Source organism: Antedon mediterranea, chromosome 4, assembly GCF_964355755.1.
Source record: "Antedon mediterranea chromosome 4, ecAntMedi1.1, whole genome shotgun sequence".
Lineage (NCBI taxonomy): Eukaryota > Metazoa > Echinodermata > Crinoidea > Comatulida > Antedonidae > Antedon > Antedon mediterranea.
In genome coordinates this window covers 8,391,367-8,413,309 of record NC_092673.1, presented here as the reverse complement: position 1 = coordinate 8,413,309, position 21,943 = coordinate 8,391,367, and the positions used below count along the sequence as shown (strand labels likewise).

General features: G+C 32.7%; 1 protein-coding gene across 2 annotated transcripts in view; it reads right to left on the bottom strand.

The window, feature by feature from the left end:
- LOC140046539 (uncharacterized) overlaps positions 1–15,203 on the bottom strand; it is a 54,042-nt gene extending 38,839 nt beyond the window's left edge. The window contains exon 1 of one of the 2 annotated variants that reach the window (XM_072091224.1): positions 14,680–15,203. In XM_072091224.1, the coding sequence (XP_071947325.1) occupies positions 14,680–14,705 (26 nt within the window). In that variant the 5' untranslated portion in view covers positions 14,706–15,203. The remainder of the gene's footprint in view (positions 1–14,679) is intronic. The other variant, XM_072091225.1, reaches the window with a different exon arrangement.
- Positions 15,204–21,943: the final 6,740 nt, after the last annotated feature.

Here is a 21,943-nt window from a genome sequence, read left to right as displayed (position 1 = left end):
CACCTCTCGTAAATGACCACCTCTTTTAAGGGACCACGATCTCTTTCTCTCTATTAAAGGACCGCTTCTCATAATCGACTATCTCCCGTCACAACGACCTCTGGTAAGTGACCACCTCTGTTGAACGTCCACCGTTTCTATTATTAAGGGACCACTGCTTATAATAGACCACCTCTCGTAAGTGATCACCTCTATTGAACGACCACCGTCTCTTTTAAGGGACCATTTATCATAATCGACCACCTCTCGGAAGTGGTCAATGATAAGAAGCGGTCCCTTAACAGAGACACTGGTCGTCGCAATAGAGGTGGTCACTTTCGAGAGGTCATTGTGATGGAAGATGGTCGATTATGAGAAGCAGTCCCTTAATAGAGGTGGTGGTCCTTTATAAGAGGTCGTCACTTACAAGAGGTGGGGTCGTTAAGAGAGGTGGTCCTTTAAAAGAGTCGTCACTGACGATTATGAGAAGCGGTCCTTTAATAGAGAGAAAGAGGTCGTGGTCCCTTAAAAGAGGTGGTCATTTACGAAAGGCGTGGTCCTTAAGAGAGGTGGTCGCTTACGAGAGGTGGTCGGTTATGAGAAGTGGTCCCTTATGAGAGGAGGTAATCCCTTACGAGAGGTGGTCGATTATGAGAAGCGGTCCCTTAACAGAGATGGTTGCTTACGATGTGTGGTCGTTTTAGAAAGTTGGTTGCTTACGAGAGGTGAAAAGACTGATAGCTAAGTAAAGATCGATGCACTGGCACATAAATGAGACATTTTTGTAAAATGTATAACATTTTCTACATTAGCTGGCGATAGTAACTACATAAGCTGGGAGGCAATTTTCGTTACTACATAAGCTGTTAACTGTTTCTACATTAGCTGGCGTTGATTTGTATTTACTACATAAGCTGTTGGTGTTTCTACATAAGCTGGAGGTTTTACTACATAAGCGGTTGGTTGTTCTACATTAACGGTTGTTTCGACATAAGCTGGCGTTTTCTACATTAACGGTTGTAACAAGTGTTACAAGCGTTATTATAAACTCTGATATTATAATAGGCCTATGTACAGTACAAATAAAACAGCGGTAATAATTATAACGACTGCAATCCGAATCGGTACCAAGTTAAATGGATTGTTTTAACACATACTTCATAATCGTGACAAAAATGTCATAAGTTAATTTCCACTTGGCACTTGAAATGATTATGTCCTCGAGCGTGGACCATTCTGTCTCACTATTGTAATGTTACCGAACAGACTACCTGATGTGTCGGATGACATGAAATATGTTCTTACTGTGTAATAAACGTCATGGCATTGCACTTTGTAAGTTAAGGCCTTTTGATGGTACTGCATGCTACTTTATTGTGGATGGTGTCTATAGGCTTCATAATCAACACACAGGGAGACGATACTCTATCCTTTTCGAATATTGTGCCAAGTTCTCAATCATTTTACGTACTCTGGACCTACATCATTACGTTCCATCTGAAGGGCATGGCAATGGAAACAAAGCATTTTACTTAATACAAGCAACAAGGCACTGAAATGGGTACCGATCCAATGCTTCACGCATGCTGTCCTTACCGTTGCGTCAATGTAGGGAACGAATTCCCCGAATCGATAATATAATATTTGTTTTTTTAATAAATTCATTTATATATAATTTGTATTATAATACTGGAATTATGAAAATAGTTTGGTGTTATGTTTCCCTAGTCATTTTAAAGTTCAAGTAAAGTTTTATTTGTTATTATGCTTTATTTTGATTGCCGATCACAGTGGGATTGGATTGTGTTATAGGGTAAAATACATCAAGACACCCACATATGGGAAAAAATCCAAATTTGGAATTCCATAATTAATTAGTAGGTGGTTTTATTTAAATAGCACAGCAGCATTGCCCGTTTCGTTCCAGGATCAAGCACGAATTATTTGGATACCCTGCCTATACGTCATACCGAAGACCCCAATTACTTGTATGTTAGGTCACTAATTAAAAGCGTACTACAATTTGCCAGATGTTTTTGAAACGGAAAGTTAAAGAATATTACACTAATAACAGGTGGACTTTGAAGGACAAACGAATTTCAATTGCAAGAAAGTGATTACAGCAAATATACCTTACGACAGTCAGATTTTTCCAGACTCACTGCCTATTTTGTTGCCCATTTCTGACACAAAATTATTGTTGTTTTATTCATTGTTCGGACGACGATTCGTATACTGTAATGGCATTAATGTCTACTATGTCTCGTATGTCCATTTCACAGTACTGTACATTATACAGAAACAAAATTACTGACTGTGTAAGTATAAACATAAATAAATTTTCGATTGTATTGTTTGATAATAAGCAAACGCATTTTTACAAGAAGTATATTTAAATTGCAAATTATCAATAATTGTAATAATTTTACGACAACATATTCAATAGTTATTTTGTTATTTTGTGAAAATTCGCAGAAATGGGTAATATTAATTGACCCATATCGAATAAACCTATAAATGTTGTTGAACTTTTAAAATCTATTTATAAACTTCGTATTCACTGCAGACAAACCATTCGTCTATCGCTTGTGGCATAATAAAATGTCATCCCTTGTGTTATGTAAGATAAAGATTATCGTACTATTTTAAGATTGTACGACTACGAGTAAATCCAAATGAGGGATACGGGTAAGCAAGCTAATATCATGTTATGTTAGCTGAAACTATACACATCGTTCGAAGTCAAATTAAAAGTAACATTAGAAACAGAAAAAGAGCTTATAATACTTTTAACAAAAACCAGTAAAATTAAGATTTTTTTAAATATCAAGGTACGGTATTTCTGTATAATATTAGCCTTAAATAGACCCGGTAAGGTGAATGTAGGCCAAAATAATTTATATCAATATCAACAACTTGTTGCAAGTACAATATCGTAAACAGAATCAACGTTTGAATTTTCTACCGAACATTACCATAAATAAAATATCCGTACGCATTGCCAATGGAATGTATAATTAAATAATAATAACAATATATTGGATTAAAATAATTTAGTTAAAATATATAAAATTCCTTGCAATAAAATGTTTTCGAACATGCTGAATATTGACAATGTTATAGTTAAATAGATTATTACTTTACACCGTGACTGACACTTGTAACCTAATAATTCGAATACATATTTCTCGTCTGTGTTGTATCATCAACTAATCATTAAAACAAATAAGGTGATGTTGCCAATTATTCGCTTGTAAGAAAATTATATAATTTTGTATTATTTTCTCAAAGGTTATCAGCAATTTGCTTAAATTATTTCTTGAATTTTCCTAGCAAAGAAAGAATTGATTTCTGTTCCAAAATTTATGTTTCAAAATGTTATCTTTGAAATTTGGAACAACACCTTCAATAAAATTAAATAACATTTTAAAATTTTAGGAACTTAATTCTTATGTTTTAAATAACAATGAAATTAAATAAATTATAGAATTGCATTTCACTTGCACAAACAAATTCATACTGAAAAAATACGTTATTTTATTTTATTTTTGGCGACGGTGAACTATTCGATTGGTAAACGAATATTTTAGACTTCCGTTTCAGTCATGACCATTTTACGATGTTGTTGACAGGAATGACACCATCCGTTATAGTACTTTATTGTGAATTCTGTCTGATTGTCTACTAAAAAACCTTGAGGTTACCGGTATATCTGTAATTTGACGGTATACAGTTGAGGACGGCACGAACATAGAAAGTTATAAAACACAATACAAACTAGAACTTATATTTATTTATATACGTTGCACCTGAATTCGTATTTATTTTTGGGTAATGTAAAATAGACAAACTATCATATATAAAGTATGACCGAGTATCCTGATTGATTGCAATAATAGGCGAGCTGGTGTGCTGATTAAGGATAGCATAACTTTGATGAAAGGGGGTCTAAACCCACGCGGGGATCTGGCAGATGCATGATGGGGGGTTGACACTGTACATCTGCAACGCAGACGGTAATCTGTAGCAAGTATAATGATTCGTCAGTAAATAATACAATTTACCATAGCCGGAAAACACAAATATTTACCAAAACAACACAGGTATCCAGAGATACACTGCTGTCCTAACCATTTATTTAATTATTAATTTACATTGACTGTCAGTTAAATTATGCTACCTACTGCAGACATTTAATTATTATGGCTTTATGATTCATTCAGTTAAACATTACAAAAAACTGTTTGCTCAAAGTAAGATTTTCATCATTTTTTTACTCCCGCAGAAGATGGTTGCAACATTTTCGTTTGGTCTCCAAAGCATCATTTTGTGTTTATTCGCCATTAAGACCTTTAAATACTACAGTTAAAACAATATTTGTACAATGTCAATGATCTAACCTGTTAAACCGTTAAACAAAATAACTACAATAATGTGGACGTAATGTTGCTATTATAATTGCATCGTAATTAACGGCAATTGAGAAACACTGGATGCACAAAATATATATAAAAAAATAGTTGAATTATTGCATTTTCGAGAATACTTTATATAAATATCTCTGTCTGTGTTTTTCCTGAATTAACAGGTTCCGCCAGCTAGGAAGTTCTGAGAAGATATCTTGCTACTCAGCAATTTGTGTCGATTCATCTAAAATGGAGTTTATTTGCGATATAATTACAGAACTTAGCAAAAACTACCACACGGCCTTGAATCCCAAAGGTAATTAAGTAGTTACGTTGCCAATTATAGTTGTCTTCATTAATTAGATAAACAGAAAACTATACAGCAACTTCATAAGTAAAAAAACAGCAATAGTGATTATCTTTTCAAATTCCACGATCCATACCTTAAAATTAACTTCTATTAGCCAACACTCTGCTTTTGTGATTTTTTTTTATATGGTGTTGTATAACAGAAAGTTGCATTTATTCGCTGCCCTAATTCAATCAAGTTTCGCCATGTAAATTGTGTTTGTTAATTAGTTATTACAGGATGCAACACTTTCAGCAAAATGGAAATTAAGTTATTAAGTTTTATATAATAAATCTATTGATACGTTTTTTTCAACTGTAAATTCTTCAGAAAATTTAACGTTCTCAGTGTGCCGTATGTAAAACACGAATTTAAACAGGAGGTTCTTATTTTACTTGTGCGACAAATGGGCACCATGTACAATTAAATATCACAGCTGTCTATATTGAGCAAAGTTGCCGCTACCACCAACGTGAATCACCAGGTTTAGGTACAAAATGGCTCCAGTACACGTGGCAATAATGACCGAAATTATAATGTTGTGGAATATATGGCATAACACTAATATGTTGGCCTATAATCATATTATTTATTATTATTTTCACAACATTCTGAGCCTTTGAGCAAAAGGTATTCATATAATACTCAAAATGTACAAAAGGCGAACATTTTAGGAATATATTTTTACTTATTAATTTATTTACTTAGTTATAGTAACATTAATTCTATATAGACATGTCTTACACTCTCTGTATTTGTAACCTTCTACAACTACGCATCATCCTATACTATTGACAACGCCTTCTTTTTTGTTATACTCGTTTTATTATATAATATATTATTATTAAAAATAAACGTTGGATTTTTTAAACAATACATTGTCAGATAATAATCGGGAGGAAGACAGCCGTATTACAATCATGAAATTTCCGTGTTGTGTCTATTAAGGTCGAAATGACTCCCCTGATAGTAATTGGTATAATGTACATAATTATTAGCTGCCCTGCGTACTAACTGTATTGATATTTGTAATCTAACCAGCTAATTCATTTATTTGTCCTATGTGTAAGGTATTATTTTTAAAATTAGCAGTTACCCATGTCTGTCTATGACGTCTGCGCGTACCTGGTTTTGTAATTCTGTACTTTTATCAATTTTAGCATATCATTTCTGTGCAGATGCAAAGTTGTTGATGCAAGTAATATTTTCAGGTCTTTTTTATACAAATACTATAAAAATCTAGATGACAAAGCAATCGATTCCCAAAGGTAATTCGGTATTGAAGATTAATAATACAACAGTATAAAGTATAAGTGCCAGTGCATAGATTATAGGACCGAATCGGATAAATTAAGGATGAACAGCGTAAATGACAGTAGACAATCCATGACTATTAGGAAACGCATGTGAATTAACGCCCTTCGGCAAAGTCGACAAGTCGCCAGAACATTCAATTGCATTTACATTATATATATTTCTATTAAATCAAAATTGCCATTAAAAAATCTATCCTGTTTGTCATGAATAGATACTTACATCATACATTTTCAAATCATATTTTTTACCATCGGAATTAATTATTAATGCTTTATTAATAATATTATCTATATTATAAGTGAGAGAGTTTGTACGTCTGTTTGTTTGTTTGTTCGTTATACACATTTTTGTTACTGCACGTGACCTTACATATGGGGTATAAAAATGATTAATTATAATTCTGTACCGTATTTAAATACTATAGACAGGTAATTGTTACCTCTCGCACTTAAAATATTCTCTATCCCTTCCTCCCCTCACTCTCCACTCATCTACTCCACTCGGAAATGTTTGGGAACTGTGTTTAAAAAGGAGAAGGTGTTCCAGAAAGACGATGATGTGTTCGGTCTCAAGATAATTTTAAAAATACAATTTATCTATTTATTTATTTAACATTGTAGGCCTATCTATTTTCGATAATGAGCATTCTGATTGTTACTGAACTGAATGTGAGGAGTGTAATACTATAACACTATGTTCATGTTTATAATACGGTCACTCACAAATAATTGAAACTCAAAATCAACACCAGTTTATTTGAAATAGACTTATTTATATAAACTGGAAGGAAGTCTAGTAGAGGGTATTCCCTGGCAATCTTTTTGAGGTCACATGGGTGTCATAGTCAGATACAATATTCATTATTACATGAAGGAATTCACCTCGGCTTCAATCCAATAGTACTATATTGACTGTACAAGGTCATTCTACTGTAATCCCCAGTCGATTAGTAATGCCTCTATCATTCTAATTTTACTAGACAAGAACTTGGGTTAGGTGTAGACTATAATAAGCTGAGACAACACTGTTTGTGTACAATCAGGCTAGAATAGCTAAGTTTAAAGAAACTAACAGTCTCTAAAGCAATACAACATACCAATGTATTCATTGTTAGACACAATTGCTTTTGAAACTAGCACACATTTAGTATTTCTTAAAAACAAGTCCAATTCTGTAGGTTTTCTAAGACGAAATGAGCATGATAACTCTATTCACATTTCACATACAGTTCTTTATAGTCTAAATAAGTTAGATATTGTCAACTAAAATATGGAGTCGGAAAACGTTTAATCCACATGTGTCATCGTGGCACAACTGACTACGAGACAGGTGCGGCAAAATTATATCAGTTATTACATCCTAAAGTTATTTAATTTTACCTATGAGAGTCAAGTTATGCTTTAGTGTTACATAGGCCTACTCTATATCCTTTTCAGATAGGCCTAAATACCCTTCGGGTTTCATTGTACTAGACCTAAACAACTGAATATTATGGAATTTTTCAACAGAAACGCAATTTTGTGTAGAATGAGCATGCTAATGTTGTTAACCTGATCATACTACTGTAATTGTAAAGCTAACATCATCTCATTCATTTGTTTTCAAAGTCTTAGCAATCGATGAACTAATTGGCATCCCTGAAGTAAATTAAGGCGACGAAAAGCTTAGCAAAACCTATAACACACTACATAACACCCTTTCTCTTTATTAGAATTACCAACAATAAAGTTATATAGTAAGCGTCTATTAATTCGTTAACAATAATCTAATCTGAATAATATAAATTATGCATGTAACAACAATGTGTTAACCACCAACCATGAATGTTCCTATATATCTTACCATCTTACATCAACTAAAAAAATCAATGAAAAAACACCTTTTATAATTTATATCACAAAATGTTCGTGAAAGCGTCTTAAAGATAAAGTGACGGAATATTGAGGGTACGGAACGTTTAGGTTTTGTTTTCCGCTGGAGCTTTGGTTGGCTCAATCAATAATAGTACTGTAGTAGTTAGTAGACATTTGTTATCAGAATTCAGATGAGATGATGTTATGAAGATGGTGATAATAAAGATTATGATGTTGATGTCAATGATGAGGATGATAAAGATGATTATGTTGTTGGTGATGAGGAGGATAAACATGATGTTGTTGTTGTTGATGAAGATTATAAAGTATAGAGTGTACTATGTTTATAATAGGCTATATATTATATAGAATGTTTATATCTTTGAGTTATTAATAATAATGTTTAACCGAAATAATGGAATCCAACAAATTTATTATATTATTAGGTACTACAAGAGGGACGCACATTGTACAGTGAATACTTTTGTTCACTTTTTTTATTTACTTCGGGAAAGTAATTTTAAATTTCCCGTTCTTTGGGGTTCGGATGCAGCTGTTTGCGCCCATGGGAATTACCTACGTCCAACGTCCTGTCAAACCCCCTTAAAACCTTGACTTGTGCAACAATTTCTATACTTGACATACGTGTACTTTTGTACTGAGGTCAGTTACTACTGGTTAGCAGATGTAGAAGCACAATGCAATAGGAAAGTATGTGTATATTGATTCTCAAATAGAGGACTGAGCTATTGACATAATATTTGAAAACAATAATATGCAGTAATGGGAAGCGTTTTCACCTGTTTAAAGATCAAAGAACATGTTCAGCTATTCAGCTAACCGTGTTCTAATTAATTCGTATAGGCCATCATATAGTGCAATTGGCAAGGTGACTCATAGCTTTGATTCAACTTATATTACTTGCTTAAATATTAGAAATACATAATTATTACGATTATATTTTTGAATCAATATACATTTGCTGAGGTGAAGGAAAATCCGCTTACTTCAAGTTAGATATTAATAGCGTGTGTATAAGAGCGACTGAAAGATTTTTCCGATTGATAACACTTAGAAGTGCCACTCTTCGAGGAAATTAGAAGTATCCGCTTATAATGACTAACATAGTAGTATTCTAAAACCAATCGCAAACAGTCCGAACATCTAATTTATATATATATATACATTTTATGTTTGTATAAATTATATATCTAGGCCTATGAGAGAGCGTTTGTATTGTACGTACATTATGCGATTGTATCCATCATCATGGGGTCAATATGATCGGATATGGTCCTGGAAATATTTTATTTTCTATTTGTTGTTTGACTGCCATATTGATATGTACACTTTTTAGTATATTTTATCACTTCTTGATATTAATTGGGTTAGTATTTGTTTATATCTAGGGAAAATTCATTTGATTATACATGTTACCATATTATACTTAAAAAACGCCTCATCCGAATAGCGCTCCCTAAAAGGCTCCTGGACAATAACATCCCGGGGCATTTACTCGTATAAATACTGTAGATATTAATTGTAAAAAAAGAAAAGCAAGCAAGGTTATTAAAACTCTTTTAAATTTTAGCCAGCTGCTGCATTATACTAAGGGGATTCCCTCTGTGAGATTAGTATTAGAAAAAAGGGGTTTCCCTTAAGCTTTACCGTAATTCATTTATTTGACATATTAAGGTCAGGTGTTTATTATACAGACACAATTCACGTGTATCAATTATTGGACACTTGTGGAATATTATTAAAATGTGATCAGTCGAATTTATTTTTGCATTGTTCTTCCCATTTAAAAGTGGGGTTAGGAATTTAATGTGAAAGCGTGGGTGAGAAAACTTTAATGCTTATTCATGGCAACGATAAAATGTGCAATTCTATTTACCACACTCTTGATTTTTTTTATTTGCCAATATACAATATATATCAAAAGCGGGCATCAATTTACAAATTGAACAACTCGACACAATCTACACACAAATTCCTTTTAGTGATTCGGACCGGTTAAAATACATACATATATCATTTTTTTAATAGTTTATATAAGTGAGAAAAGTGTTCAGACGTGTTCACTTTCTTGGGAATTCAGTTTCAACAATGTGTTCGTACAGCACAAATTACAATATTATTATTATATGCTTAGGCCTATTTCTAAAACTGCATTTTATGGTTCTCTCGGATTCTGTTTATATTGATATATTCGTAAAAACAAAAATGTTATAAAATTTGCGTAAATGGGTAGAGTGGAGGTAGAGCTCAATACAATATTTAAAACAATACGAGGTAAACTAAGGTGACTTCATTTTTAATAATTTGAACCTTAGATATTTACCTTAATGGTCTTATATTAATTTGTTATATAATAAAGAATTATTGAAAAGATGTCAGATAACCCTACTAGCACATGGTCAGATTTATCTACTAAATAGAAAAGATGGAAATGGCATTTCCATTAAAACAAAAGATGATCAAACTAATAGCCATATCAGATACAATCGACGCCAAAACTTCAATCAATCAAATACGCAGCAAGGCCAGGTCAATTTTTAGCCCAATAAAATACTAATAATATTATAAAATTGAAGGAAGTGAAAGCAATACTCGATACCAATTTTTTCATCCAGGGTTGCATTTACGGCATATTTCATAGTGATTTCATAATATATGCTAGCAAACCTTTTTAGTTACATAAATTTATCAAAATTAGTATTTAGAACACTGCATCGAATGCTTCATTTTTTAAAATAATTTTACAACAGTTTTAAAGTAACGGATACTCTAACAAATGTTACAGTCGTCGTTATTCGATATTTGTCAAGGAAGTTACAAAAAGAGATTGTTATTTAATTGTTTTCAATACATCGAATTGCTTTCCTTGATTGTAAGAACAATACAATAAGAATACGCACCATATCAGTTCGGTGCTGAATCTAGGTTTCCCCAGTTTGTGTTTCACATGCATCTCTTGTACCATGTACCATCCTAACCTTTACATGATAACGACATTTTACCAAATGCTCAGATTTTACTGGGCAAGCATACCGATATTCAAAGATGGTTTGAGCGTATCAACATCTCAACAATCTAGTGAGTGCATGAGATAAGACTGTCCTCCAGTAAAGGCCCTTGTTCCTGTTGGGACGTCAGTATCGATCTAGTCGCTCTGAAACTGCAATATTTGCCCAGTAAAATCTGAGCATTTGGTAAAATGTCTTATGTGGAGATACAGCACTTAGAATCAGATAAAATACGCTGGTGTGATTTTACTACCAATATGTCATTCATGTGCTAAGCGAATTTACTACTGACTTTGACCCGGAAAAGTTATTTGATTCTATAAACGAAGTTTGATTTACGGCGAAATCTAGTAATTTACCGATGATAGAATTACTGCAGAAATACAATAATATATTAATTTTGTAACCTCTCTATGAGACCATAAATCTTACTTACATTACTCTACCGTCTAGGTTAATAACCACTTATAAACGTGGCGTGGAGCTAAATGATTTGACCGCCAAACAGTAGAGGCCCGACTGGCATTTTAAAATCAGTCAGGAAAATGTAACCAAGGAATTTGATCGTGCTTGAGAAATGTACCACGCAAGGTGAATGCGGCCTACCTGTCGTTTTCGATACGCCTACAGTAGACAAGCAACAACATTAATTACCACACCTATATTGCTCTGGCCAATAACCTTTGGGCCCAAAACATAGACAGCGTGTAAAAAGTGATGACACAAACCTAATTTATAAGAAGTTGGCAAAATTCTAGTAATATTCTGTTATATTTTAATTAAAGTATATAAATAGTATCGTGTTAATTTATATACTTGATATTTATTAGAATTTGATCATTCTTTTGAAAACGTAGCCTTAATACACATCGAAACACCCTGTTATTGTTTATGACTGTATTTAAAAGAGTTGTTTACTGATTAATCAATAAATGAAATGAAAGTTATTTTTTAAAGATTACTCTTGTAAAAAATAATTGCGTTTGGAAGAAATTATTTTAGACATTTTAGTCTCTCAGTCGTAATAATCTAGCTCTGACTCCCCGGAGACACGTATGATGACAGTTTAAGGGATGAACCACTGAAAGTGGTGGATGGCAACTGACAGCTAAGTCAGTATATATTACCATACTACCTCAAGACCATGTAATTCAGTCTGTAAAATAGACATGTCAGCAGGATGCGTTCTTCCTTAATATTGGTTATAGACTTCTGTTTTGAGAGATAAACTGTTTCAAACGATATTATCAGTGTCATGCATCAGTTAAAGATTTTAAAACAAAATTATTAAATCATTCATTCAGATCCTTTGGGTATGACCATAGACTTTATGTGTGTATACGTTGTATATAATATATAGGTGTAAACAACAAGGTCAAAACTAATAAGGGTTCCTCAATGAATTGTTCCCATTTGGGAGAATAATCATCAAAACTTTAACTGCTAACCTAACCTTGATTCCCTGACTTTAAAGAAGGATTTTTTAAAATTGTATCTAATGTTGTAATAGGTCTATAAAAAACCCAACTTTGAATGTGATTAGTATAGTGGATACAGCTATTATTTCTGTGTACACAAATTGTATGCTGGGTCTAAAATCGATGGTAATGTTACATCATCAACACAGTACTTTGATCCCTCGTAGACGCGTTTTTTAGACTCGTATTTTCCTTTTGACAATAATAGAGTTCAGCGTTCTAGCCGGTTGCTTCAGGTTCAAATTCGGTGACCTACCAGGTGAAATAGTGGCTCAGGTGTGTTCACGTCATAATACTTGGTTTGACTTCTTTCAGTTAGCTATACTGAGAATTGTTTATACAATATACTATAGTATATTGGTTTGGTGTAGGCCTTCTACAATATTCCGTTTCGTTAGAAATTCTGTTCTAGTTTACAACACACTGAAACGTGCTAATTAAATTAAAGTTAACACTGGAATTTGGAAATTGAATTGAAAACTGTCAGTTTATTGGTTTTAATATTCGTGTCTGTCCGGCTTTATTAAGAGACTAGGGTCGCGCACGGTCTTCAAACTACTGAGGTAGGTGGGTGCAGCTCGGTATAAGAAATAACAAGTTTGCGTTCGTTGGCTCGCCAAGTTCAAAAGCCATAAGCTAATTGAATCATGTGGGCACAGATAGGCATACTCTTGTAATAACAATTCATCTAACATAATATGTTACCCTGCTCTTCTTCCTTCACATTATGATCTAATTTAAGACAATATTCACATACAGTACGTATATTTCCAAGATAATCTACTTTTATTGCTAACAAAATGTTCACACCATATATAAATGAAAATCAACCGAGTATCAGCTGACAGATTTGTCTAGGTCGGAAATTAAATTGATGGGGCCATTATGACACCTTTAAACATACATGCGTGTGGAGAGAAAAATGTTTCTTGAAAAATATGCTAACCTAGCCCGTTGCGTTCTGAGCTGTAATTTATTCTGATATTCTTATTTAAAACTAAATAGAGATACACGTATCTCTATTTTGTTGTGTGCGCCACAGACATAACTTCTTATTTTCTATGTTGATCCAGAAAGTCATTTTAAATCGAACAAGCAAAATATCAATGAAATAATCATGGCCGACATTACAATACAATTACATAGTCCGTCGTTCAATTCCGACTTATTCATGATTCACAAAGCCTAAAAAATTGTCAATGATTATGACAAAATAAACACCATACTTCGTAATTATTAGCGTTATGTTTAGTTATGCTCATATTTATACCTACTCTAGGCCTATATCACGGTGCTAAAATTCTAAATTCAATACAAAGAATTGAGTACATTTTTGTATCACTTGTTGTACTTTCGAACTCTGATAGATCGTATCAAGTACAAAAGGATGAGACTCATCATTGATTACATACATTTCCTAAGGCTAGTAAGTAAGACAACCCTTGATGTCCATTAGCCTTTAATACACCAGTGTCATTTGGCGATTGGGACTTGCCCAGGTTGTGTCTGAATTTGAAACTTTATCTGGGCAACATTCCAAGACATAACTTTCCACGTGGTGTCCACTTTAATTCCTAAAAGTACATTTTATTTTAATTAATACATGTACATAATGTTATTATTCAAAAAATCGGTCATGCTATGTATGTAAGCAAGCCGAGATAATATTTGCCCCTCATGACACTTGAAAAGATAATACTGTATCTATATACCACCACCAGGTCAGGTCTACTATATCACTAATGGTTAAACAAAAGATGACGTATAAAAACAACTATTTATAAGATGGAGAATTCCTAAAAACCGGAACGGTTTGACATCGTGCGCCATGTAGGACTAAACACAGCGGCAGCGTGTGTTGTGTATTTTTAATTCTCAAATAGTACCACTAGTTTCGGTTATTAAACACCATCGCTGTTAGTTAAAACAACATACACGTTGTTTTCGCCAAATATTGTTGAGTCTGGCTTTCGTTCCTCCATTTTCTATACACAGGTATTTATGCTGAGGTTCATGGAAGGTGAAAAGGGTTGCTTTGTGGGTCGGCCCTTTACTTATAATAAATAATCCGTGACTCTTTCTTGACAGATATACTGTTGAAGTGCATTGATTCATTGAGTAAAACCAGTCGTTTAAGAGCAGATGAAGGAGAAGAACTCATAAATCATCAAACCATTAATATTTTTATGAATGTTTATTATTTTGTTTTCTTTTCACACTCACAGTGCATAATATAATTTTTTTTTTAATATAAGTATAAGTTCCTACCTTATTCCTGTGAAAAAGACGTTCATTCTGTATGACACTTGGCTGTATATTCCATCATTTAAAATAAACACCGTTGATCACTCAATACCACCACATTATTGTGTTTAATACTAGTAGATGAAATCAAATTCACTCGCCGATAACCTGTCTGTGTTGATTGCTTGATGATATCATACGCTTCCGATAGAAATTTCGATATTGTTTTCCATCACACTACAAGTTATTTCCTACAGGAACCAAAGTAACCACGTCGACCAGTTTAGGGAATAAAATAATATGATAATCCAAATAACTGTTGGTTGGCTGTCTGAAACAGCAAAATGTAGAAGTAAACATAAAAAAATAAAGAATACTCTGAGAGAAAGTTTGCACCCGGGTGGACGAAAGTTTGGTTCAAACTGAACTGAAAACCCAGCGTGAGTTGATATTCGTAGAGGCAAGGACCCGGGGAGCGGTTGCGAATCCCCAGGAGTGGATGGATGCAATCGACAAAGGAAGTGATCTACATAATCAGAACGTTCCTGTAACCAACTTGATAGCCAATCAAAAGCTACGCAGACAAAACGTCACGTCTTCAACTAAAAGGTGGCATTCAGTTTATTGATCACTTATATTTGATTCTCTCAATACCAATAATGATAAGTTTTACTTTGTTTTTAATTTAGTTGAATTATTTTCTATCGTTCCCATACGGCCGTGTCGTTCTAAAAAAACAACTTGATTTAAATGTTGGGTTCTATTAAAATTGTAAAGATTTACAAAATAATATTTTGTGGTTTTTATTACTTCATAGAAAATATGTATGAATATATAATGTACGTATTTGGTGACAGTCATACAAAGATAAGGAAATAACTAAGCTTATCAATTTGGTGCGGATAAGACTATAGAAGGCCGTGTAAATGATCACCATTCACAATAGGCCTACATGTGCACATCAGCAACTAGTTGGACAGATGACTATCGATTATAACGATCTATGTAGGCATAAATAAGCAACCCAAGCTGGTTGTATATTTGTTTGTCCAAACCTACTGTTTTGAGACATGATATAGATTATCTTTGATTTCCGTTTGCTGAAAGGAAATATGCCCCTACACCGTACCGCAGACAGGTTCAAGTTTAAGTTACCATAAAAAAAACACTACACACATTTGATGCATGAATATGCCCCGGGCTCAAAATATAGTTATTTTCAACATAACTCATTTATATTGTTTTGTAATACAAATTCCGACAGTATTGTGTTTATGTCATTTACTAATTTGATAACTAGAATTTGTTTTAAGAGCAGTTAATTTTGTTCCACTTTTTAATGAAACATATGCACCTCGTTTCACTTTCAGAACGGACCTGAAGTCTGTGTTTTAATGGGCGAATATATTCTCGTGAATCGAACACATTCCTGAGTTTTGTCGCATTTGTTGAAAATATAAATACGCATGTGCATTAGTCGACACATTTTTCGATTTGACTAGTGGAAAACGATATACATCTGGTTCGGATTGATTATCAACACCAACAAGTCTAATAATTAAATAAAAAGAAAGAATAAAAATCTTCTCTGGATCATGTATGAGTTATGGATTGTTGAGAATAACCCATCAAGTTCATAGAGACTAATTATTTTTGTAAAAACAAGTTAAAATAGCAGTGCTTGATTGTAATCCCGGTCGTAATGCCATGGGTAAAAGCGCCACCTATAGTTACTGACACTTCATTCTCCGAATCCGTAGGTGGCATAGGACTGGTTTTTATTGCGGGAAACACCGTCCGTCGGGATGAGGAACATTGTCATCTCCGAAATAAACACATCACACAATTTGAACGATTATACGATTGTGAATTATTTATACTATAATGATTAAAATAAGAACAATTAAACATTATCAAATACTTGATTGCAATCCCCATTCAAACAAATCGTCGGTAGGAAAGTTATAATAGGCCCTACTTCACCCGATTCCGGTACTGTAAAATATATATATATATATATGTCTCCACTAGAAATACCTTAGGATTATTCGGTGGTACAGCATCACACGTGTTTCACATGTATCGCCTAGTGAAAAACTAAAAACAAATCTCTTTATTTCTGTCAATATGCATTGTAGAACTGCATTCAGCGCAGTTGATTTAAAATAGGCCTAAATAATGTAGTAAAAAGGGAGTAAAAACAGTCTCTATAGTTGCACATAACTATCATAAGTAACACCAGTACACACTCATTGTACAATACAATAAAAAAATATCCTTTAATCTATAGAAGGACTTTCTTTTATAATAAATCGGATATATTTGTCAATTGAATAACCTTGAAGCGGTAGTGCTTTCTGGGACAGGCTTTTTAAAGATATAACAGGAAACGCCAATTTTTAAACAGTATTTCTTCAATGCCAACCGATAATGTGTTTACTTCAAACTTGTCAAGATTACTTGCCGATAGATGCTTAGCTTATGTTATATTTTTGACTCAATCATTTCCACTTTTTATTTCACTATTAAGACTTGAATACCAGAATTCGGACATTTAATCACCATGAAATGTTTTAATTGATGTACATTTTTTGGCGGCCACTAAGAGTTGGTTTTAGTATAGGCCTACTAGATACATTTCTAACATCATAATAATAAATACAGAATAACCTACTTGAGCTTGACTGGAACATGGTTTGATTAGGAATCATGGTAAACATTCTAACGTCATAATAATACATACAGAATAACCTACTTGAGCTTGACCGGAACATGGTTTGATTAGGAATCATGGTAAACATTTTAACGTCATTCTTGGTTTTTATTTTTAATTTTTATAATTAAAGTAAATCAAATTGAATTCGATCATTTCATTCATTTTGTTATTCAAGATCGTGTTTTTTTTTATCGCCGTCTACGTCTGCATTAATATAAGTAGTTTTAAATGTTGTTGTTGGTGAGAAATGTTGTTGTTTTTATTTTTCCATAAGACGATTTGAACAGATTTTTTAATAGAGAAGGCAGAATATAATTTACAATGTTAATTAAGATAATGATTGTATAAGTATGTTACTTCTTTCATTGCCAGCTAACAGGGCCGACCATTCATTCAGCTGTTGCCTTTTGTAGGCTATCATATAGACATTCTTATATTTTAGCATTTTTAAAGAAAAACATACCGTAGCCACAAGCGCTGTTTGTTTAAACAAAATGCAATTGTATAGCATTGTGTATTATATGGAATGCCATGCCAATGTTTTTAAAGATATTGAAACCGAAGTATTATTCACCTGAGGTGATAATTGAGATTATTTTTTTAATTAATTAAAGAGTCAAGTTCCGAACAAAGAAGTTTATAACTTTCCGAATAATGTATGCTATGACGTCATTTTCAATAGATTCACTTTGGAAGGAGACAGACTTTAAAACAAAAGCAACAACCATAGCTTAACGTAAGTTGATGATCAACATAATTATACTTCTGCATTTATGTAGGCTAAACACAGGTAGGCCTACCGGATAACAAAACCAAAATTACAGCCAATGTTTTTTTTACTCGTAAATAGTGGTTGAGTGTGCAGCACAATTAGAAACAAAACGTTGGCCAAATATATTCCTAGCATACATGCCGGGTTCTAATATACATACCAGTATTTGCAGACGTTTGTGCAACGCAAACTGCGCTTTGGAAAGTAAGCCTATACCTACACGGTTCATTTTGTATAATGATTTAGATACTGATGTTTCTTTTCGGTTCTAATTTCAGTTGGTAGCTGTTTGAAATGTGGTTGTTAATAAAAAAAATAATATATATATATATAAAAATGGAAAGTTAAAATTTACTATTTTCTACTCTCAAATAATGCTTTGTAATCCAGTGGTGGGTATCCCTACTGAGTAAAGACCAGCACTAAGCTAGAGAGGTCATGTGAATATATAGAAGAATGCTGGGATGTTTCATGAAAAACGTTGTCCACCACTTTCCTATTAATGACTGTTACCAATTTTCGCGGTCAACCTTGACCGCTGAGAGCGCGCCCGATGGCTTGCGCATATAATAATGATTATGAAATAATAATATTGACGACTTACTATAACAGAGTCTCCAGCATCGTATTTGCATATTTTCCCATTACCTAAATATGACATGAATGAGCAAAATTAAGTCGTCAAATACATTCTGAAGAGAATGTTTGCATTTATCGTGTGAATAAATTAAAAACCGTTTAACCGTTGTCACGATTTTAATTGATTAGAAATTTGGGGCAAACATTGCCTGCTGACACTTTTTTTCACAATGTCATCTTAGGTTGAGTTTGATTTGCAACTAATATTCAATTAGCATACTGATAGCAAGTAGAAATAATAAACTGTGGGAATATTTGTAATCCTAATTTTTTTTAATTAAGTTTTTGCATCGTTAACCATTGTGTTTAGGTGGGTGTCGTTAATTGAATCCCAGCCTATCTTATATTTCGCATTTTTTGCCATTACCAGTTGGCCATTCAGTTTTATTATATTCATTAATTATCAAAAAGTTATTTCATAATATATTGAAACTATAACTATATTAAAAAATACTTGCACTGATGAAGGGCTAGTGTTGCCCGAAAGCTCTGCTAACTTTTCTGGCTGTTTTACTTTATCGTTTTGATTTAGCTTTTTGCTTTTTTTTTGTATCTCCATTGAGATAAAGCCACTGATTTTCCTTTGGATATATATTAAAAACCTACCTACCTATAATATTAATATATTTAACTTTATTTCTATACTTGACTTACTTTATATTATTTACTACTACTTAAACTACCGTACATATTTTTCCAATAGGGCCTTTGTGTTTCCAACAGTTTGTGGTATTTCAATTTACAATTATAAAGCCACGGGATACGTGCTGTATGTTTAAGTATACAGTAATGTGAATTAGAGGACATGGTCATTACCTGGGGTATAGATGTAGTTCGAAATCAAAACTTTCTGTGAGGATTTAATTTCGTTTGATAGTTGGATTATAAAGTATCCATAACAGTGCCGTTAATGTCAATTGAAAAATGTAAAAAATTACATTTCTTCAGGCATGTATCATGCTATTTCAAAGCCTGAAGAAATATGCCATTTAAGGACACAACACAGCTATTTTTGAATTAATTAAAAGTAGATATTTTTAAATATCTTAATCGTTGAAGTATCGGATTCATAAGAGCTAGCATTCCTTATTCTATAGCGTCACCTTAAAGGTTAACGCCCAGAGTAGTCAAAGTAATTCAATTCAATTAAAAAATAACATTTGTTTCCTTATTTAGAATCGCATAACACAATAATGAAATACAATACATCTAAATATAAAAATAACTTTCATTAAGAGAGAGGACAAGAAGCACGAATCCTGAAAGAGGAGAGTTTAAATACAAACAAACATATGTCCAAACAGTAATATAGAATAAATATTAAACGTCAACCAATACAAATTAACTAACTTTTTAGATTATTTATTATTATTATTATTAATTATTTGTTTGCGTGTTGATTATATTATATAAATTTAAACATGTACTGAAATTAAACAAATTCAAACCGCCCGGTAATATTGGAAATAAATTGATTGAAATAGTCTCAACCAGAATTCGAACTCGGATCCTTCCGCTTGATATGTTCTAACCATTGGGCCACCCTCTCTTATGTCTTATTTTGGGTTTAATGGATTTAATTAAAATAATTTAACACAGATCGAATAACTTCAATTGGAACACACATGCCGTATTTATCCAAACATTTTCCAGTGTACCCCAAATTTATCTTTAAAAGAAAAGACCCAGACGCATTTTCATTTAGGACTTTCCCATTTCTAATTAACATTATTAGAACTACGTAGCCTATAATTTAACTATGACACGCAATATGTTGCCAGTATAACTGTCTCACTGTGTTTCTTTTGATATCCTTGGATCTTGTGAACGTAAATTAAAAAAGACATAGTTGAACTATATTATGACATTTAATTCGTGCAATAATGTTCAGTTTCTCTGTAAAAATGTATTTCGTTAATTGGTAAAGGCCTCGCACTTCAAATCCAATAGGTATCAAAATTGAACTTATGAATCGCGTTAGCCCAACTATAATTGAAAAGATTGTAACCAGTGTTCAGTTCAACAGTTCAGTTTACACATTAATTTCATATTATACCTATCTGTCTATGTCAGTTGTGGAAAATGGTGTTCCTTTTACCAAAAACATTAAGCTCGTCTATTTAGAACATTTACATTGAATTTGTTCCATAATACAAATATCAATTAAAGGTGTACGGAGGATGTAACATACCCAACGTTACACACAACCTACTCAATTATCAATTTTAAAATGTTTTTGAAACTGAACAATATAAGAATAATTTTATTCATCTTTTTACCTACCGTATGCACATGCACATGTTTTCAAAAGAGTTATTAACGGTTTAAACGAGATCAGAAGATTGCTGATCACTGTACACTCCTCCCATACGACTGGCAGTGACAATAAATTGTCGGCGATTTTCAATCAATAAAAACCCATCTGTATCCGACAGGATATTCAATTTTGTACTAAATCGTCTTCACTTTAAAGTTAAACAAATATCCATCTATGTGAACCAAACTATAGACATGTCATACTTCCGTTACCAATAAAGTTTTGCTAAGCTTCATTTATTTAAGATTTATCACTGAACTACACCCACGTTATTAATGTTCATGCCTGCTAAAAACAGATGCACATGAGTTAAAATGATTCCGAAAATTGGTTGCTGTTAATGGTTTTATTGAAGTATATTAATGTAAATTCTATTCCAATATTAAATTTCCCTTCTACCCGGAATCTTAATAAAGACATTTTCATGGTTACGGTAACCTTCTTAAGTGATACTAAGTGATACTCTTAAGTACTAAACTTTTAGCAGCAATAAACAAACGTTTATTCTATTTAATATGCAAAAATATTAAACCAATAACAAGCATCTTTACAATTTAGAAGAAAATAATGATTAATGTTCACCTAAAGTTTACAGCCGTTCACATTCGTAGGCACTACTTCTTTTTAGTACAATACTTGTTTTATTTTGAGACATAATTATGTTTGTGTATAATATAATCATAGAGGTGCGTGCTATTTAATATTTGCCCCAGATTGAAGATATCCAGCTTTTGTAAGTTTCTCTGAAAATCTATAGATATAATAGTCTATTGGCATATAACTATTTGCAGAAATCATGTAAAGTGAAGTTAAGGATTACTGTAGGTTATGGTCAATAGTACTA